The sequence below is a fragment of the Drosophila arizonae genome, chromosome 4 (genome assembly GCF_054131065.1).
Source record: "Drosophila arizonae isolate 15081-1271.41 chromosome 4, UAZ_ARI_1.0, whole genome shotgun sequence".
In the NCBI taxonomy this organism is placed as follows: domain Eukaryota; kingdom Metazoa; phylum Arthropoda; class Insecta; order Diptera; family Drosophilidae; genus Drosophila; species Drosophila arizonae.
In genome coordinates this window covers 21047679-21051578 of record NC_142924.1, presented here as the reverse complement: position 1 = coordinate 21051578, position 3900 = coordinate 21047679, and the positions used below count along the sequence as shown (strand labels likewise).

Genomic DNA, 3900 nt, shown 5'->3' with positions numbered 1-3900 from the left:
GCACGTACATATGCATATATTTGTGTGTGTGTATGCTTGCGGCTGGCGAAGAAAATGGATCAGCAGACTGCCAAAACAACAGCTGCTGTGCTTATGCCCTCTCTCACACTCTCTTGCTCTCTTTGCATAAATCACTTCCTAGGCACACAAAAACACACACACACACATGCAAATGTATTTGCTGTTTTCTCTGCTTAGCACAAGCGAGTGTCAGCACCGCGAATGCCAGCACAAAGCGCACAGCGCAAACGCTTGCACAAGCAACAAACGTTGCAGAGCATCAATTTACGTTGTTTTGCTGTTGCTTTCTGTCTCTCTCTCTCTCTCTCTTTTGCACCATCTGGCATCCGGCAAGTTGCTGTTGTTGCTCTCCCCACATTTTGCATTTTGCGCATGCAAGCTTGTGCTTTTGTGTATTTAGTGCTGCGCGCGAGTTCGAGCTGTGGACAGCTTTTGCCGTTGTTGTTGGATGTGGATCAAAAATGAACTCACGCGATCGACAATTCTGGACAGAGTTTCTGGAGCTCTATCGCTCGCTGCCGGCTGTGTGGAAGGTCAAGAGTCCGGAGTACAGCAGCCGTGCTCTGAAATCAGCCGGCTACGAGCAGCTGGTGCAGAAGCTGCGCGAGGTGGAGCCGGGCGCGGATCGCGCTCTCGTGGTCAAAAAGATCAACTCATTTCGAACAAACTTTCGTCGTGATTTGCGCAAGCGCGATCACTGCAGCGACGAGGAGCCGTTCGAATCGACGCTCTGGTACTTTGAGCTTCTGAGCTTCTTGGAGGGCCAAGAGGAGCACAGCTCGTGTCAGATCTTGCAAAAATCTAGCAATTTTGATCTTGAAGCTCCGCCTGAAGTTATGGTAATTCAGTACTTATACCTCTCTCTTTCTCTCTCTCACACACACACTATTGCCATCCGCAGCGTAAAAAACGTCGCTCTGCCGTCAAAGATGAATTTCCTGCTTCACCCATTGCAGCCGAGTTGTTTTCCACTGTCCACTGTCCCACGTCTCCACTTCGCTCCTCCACCTGCAACAGGCAGCAGCGCAAGCGTTTGTCCACGCTCTCCGAATCCGAGGCACTCGCTCACACCTGGCTCACTCAGTTCGAGGAGCTGGCGCCTAGACAGAAGCTGCTCGCTCGCAAGCTCATCTCGGACGTGCTCTACTACGGCTGCATGCAGCAACTGGAGCCCTGCCACGTCGCTCAGCTGCAGCAGATGATGATGAGGCGAAGAAGCGAACCGCCCCAGGCGAATGTGGAGGACGAATCTGTGGATGTGGATAGTTAGCCAAAGAGATTGGACTGGGACTATAGCTATAAAATAGTGGGTAGCTATAAAATACTGTCTGAAATGACAAGAATTATATTCTAATTTAAAACTAAATATAGATTTATATATACACAAATATATATTTAATATGTATCTGAGTTTTAAGGGAGATTAACAATTTAGAGAGGGGAGAATAGAGAGGGGAACAGGAAAAGTGCCAAGAATGTGGATTACAACTAATAGAATAACAAATTATTTTCTGAAAACTTTTCACAGAATCAACTAAAATATTTCTTTATAGTATTTGTAATATTTCTATAAAGACCTTATAAAATCAATTTGATAATGCCTTCATCTGAAAACTTTTCACGAATACAATTGAAATCATCTATCAACTATTCATTGGCATATTTCAGTCAAGGTCTATCAAACATCTGTTGAAATGATTGAATTAATCTTTTACAATCGGAAATTGCAATCGTCTGGGCTTTCCGCTTGTCTGATAAGACATTTGATTAGACCCCAATCGGAAAACACACAGCGCAAACAAAAAGGCGAGCTACATATATTTTTAATCTCAATAAAAATTCTAAACAATTGCCCAACAATGGGGCGAAGTACAGCAGGAAATGAATAAATAAATAAATGAATGTGCTTGAAATGGAAAACAAATTAACAACGTTTATTGCCAACATTGAAAGTTGGTCAATTTGATTGGAAAACTTACCAACGAAATCCAATTGGAGTGTACGACGAGTGTGTGTGTGAGTGCGTTTGTCAACACTCCCACTCTCACCTCCAACTTCTAATTGACACTTTTGCTGAGATCTCTGCAAGGCAACAACAAAAAATGCAAATTTATTGGCATTTAATTTGCAAGTAAGACAAAGAGAGGGCGAGAGAGAGAGAGCGAGAGAGAGAGCGGAAGAGAGCACTGCCCGCATACAGTTACGCTGTGCTCGAAAATAAAAGCCAGACTCAGACCCTCATAATGTGCACAAAACTTTACAGCAGCAACAACAACAGCAGAAAGAGAGCGCGAAGAGGAGGAGGTGGCGCAACCACAACAACAAATTCGGCATATAAACGAGCGCATAATGAGCTACGTAGAGCCTTCCGCAATGGATGGATGGACGAATGAATGAATGGATGCGGACAAAACAAATTGGAAAGAAGGAGATGGGCAGACAGCACAAGACACAAGAGGGAGTGGGATTGCGACTGGGAGTGGGAGTGAGGCAGCTTGAAAATAACATTAAATGCCTAAAAATAGTAGCTGCAAACGCAGTGCTCATATATTAAACACGCCCACGCCAGCCCAGCGACTACCCCACCCACTCGCAAGAGCCATAAGTAACAGCCCGTCGATGGTGCCTGCCTTTTTTATGCTCTCCCTGCATATCATGCAATTACTTTCCACTCAAATGTCAATTTAAATTGAAGTTTTATGCAAAAACCATACTTGAAACTTTGCGCCTGCTTTGCTTTTGCCTGCCCATGCTCTCCCTCTCTCTTTCTCTCTCCGTCTCTCTATCGCTCTGTGCCTGCTTCGGCAGCTTGGAAAGCTTCGAGAACAATACGCTGCCTGGCAACTCAATCTGACACAGCTCTTCTCCTCTCCTCCTCTCACTCTCGCGCACACACTAACTCTGCCCCTTTCCCAAATTTCAATCCCGCTCGCTCTTGTTCATTTCCGTTACAGGCTTTGCTTTGCTGCCTGGCGATTGAGTCTCAGTCTCCTTCTCAGTCTCTGTCGCAGTCTCAGTCGCAGTCTCAGTCGCTGTCTCAGCTTTTAAAGGAGGGGCAGCGCCTGTTCGTGTTTGTGTTCAGCTTTTTATGTGTTAGATGCACATTTCGGAAATTAAGTTGAAATTTATTAGCACATCTTTGTCGTCGAATTACATGGATTGGTTTTTTCGCAGCTCCAAGGCAATTCCGAAATTCCACTGGCTGGACGACTACGAATTTTTAAGTCACTTTTAGCATTTGATGAAAGTTTTTGGTGCTTCAATTTAATTTCAATTTCAATTCATTTCTAGATATCATTTATTTATAATTGCTATTCATTTTTTAATGTACATATATCCCAACTAAATTTGTAGATTTTATTGAATACAGCATTACTCTAAGATATTTTGATTTATTGATATTCCATTTCTAAAAGAATAAAAGATAATACAATATATTATCTCATTATATACATTTAATTATATTACATTTACATGTTTTGTTTATTCTCAAAAATAGTTTTTCAGTTAGGTTTAATTTTTAAATGATTAAAATTTTTTAAAATTTCCATTGCTTTTATACTTATCTAACTATTTCCTGAATAAAATTGTATACAAACTGTATATATTATATTTACCATCAAAATAAAACTTCTGTGTGTTCTTCAATTTTCTTTGATTTACCATTTCCTTAAAATAATGATATGCCCTGCACTGTTGAGTGTAGCGCAACTTTAGCGATGTATAATGTATCTGAAGGACCCTCAATAAGAGGATATGCCCAATGCTATTTATTTGCACACCCATGTGTGTGCCTCTGTCGCTCTGTGTGTGTGTGTGTGTGAGCACTCGATTTTCATTTGGATGAGTATTAGTGCCTTCATATTACACAATTTCGAA

At 42.1% G+C, this 3900-nt stretch overlaps 1 protein-coding gene across 1 annotated transcript; it reads left to right on the top strand.

Annotated features, from left to right (window-relative positions):
* Positions 1–212: 212 nt before the first annotated feature.
* LOC108612695 (uncharacterized) lies at positions 213–1431 on the top strand. Its single transcript, XM_018005655.2, has 2 exons — positions 213–860; positions 923–1431. The coding sequence occupies exons 1-2, from the start codon at positions 483–485 to the stop codon at positions 1289–1291; spliced, it is 747 nt and encodes a 248-aa protein (XP_017861144.1). The 5' UTR covers positions 213–482; the 3' UTR covers positions 1292–1431.
* The last annotated feature ends 2469 nt before the right edge of the window (positions 1432–3900 follow it).

Bases quoted from the DNA above. Each gene is read 5' to 3' on its own strand.
- LOC108612695 (XM_018005655.2), top strand. From the start codon at position 483: ATGAACTCACGCGATCGACAATTCTGGACAGAGTTTCTGGAGCTCTAT. The intron at 861-922 runs GTAATTCAGTAC...TGCCATCCGCAG, and splicing joins AAGCTCCGCCTGAAGTTATG to CGTAAAAAACGTCGCTCTGC.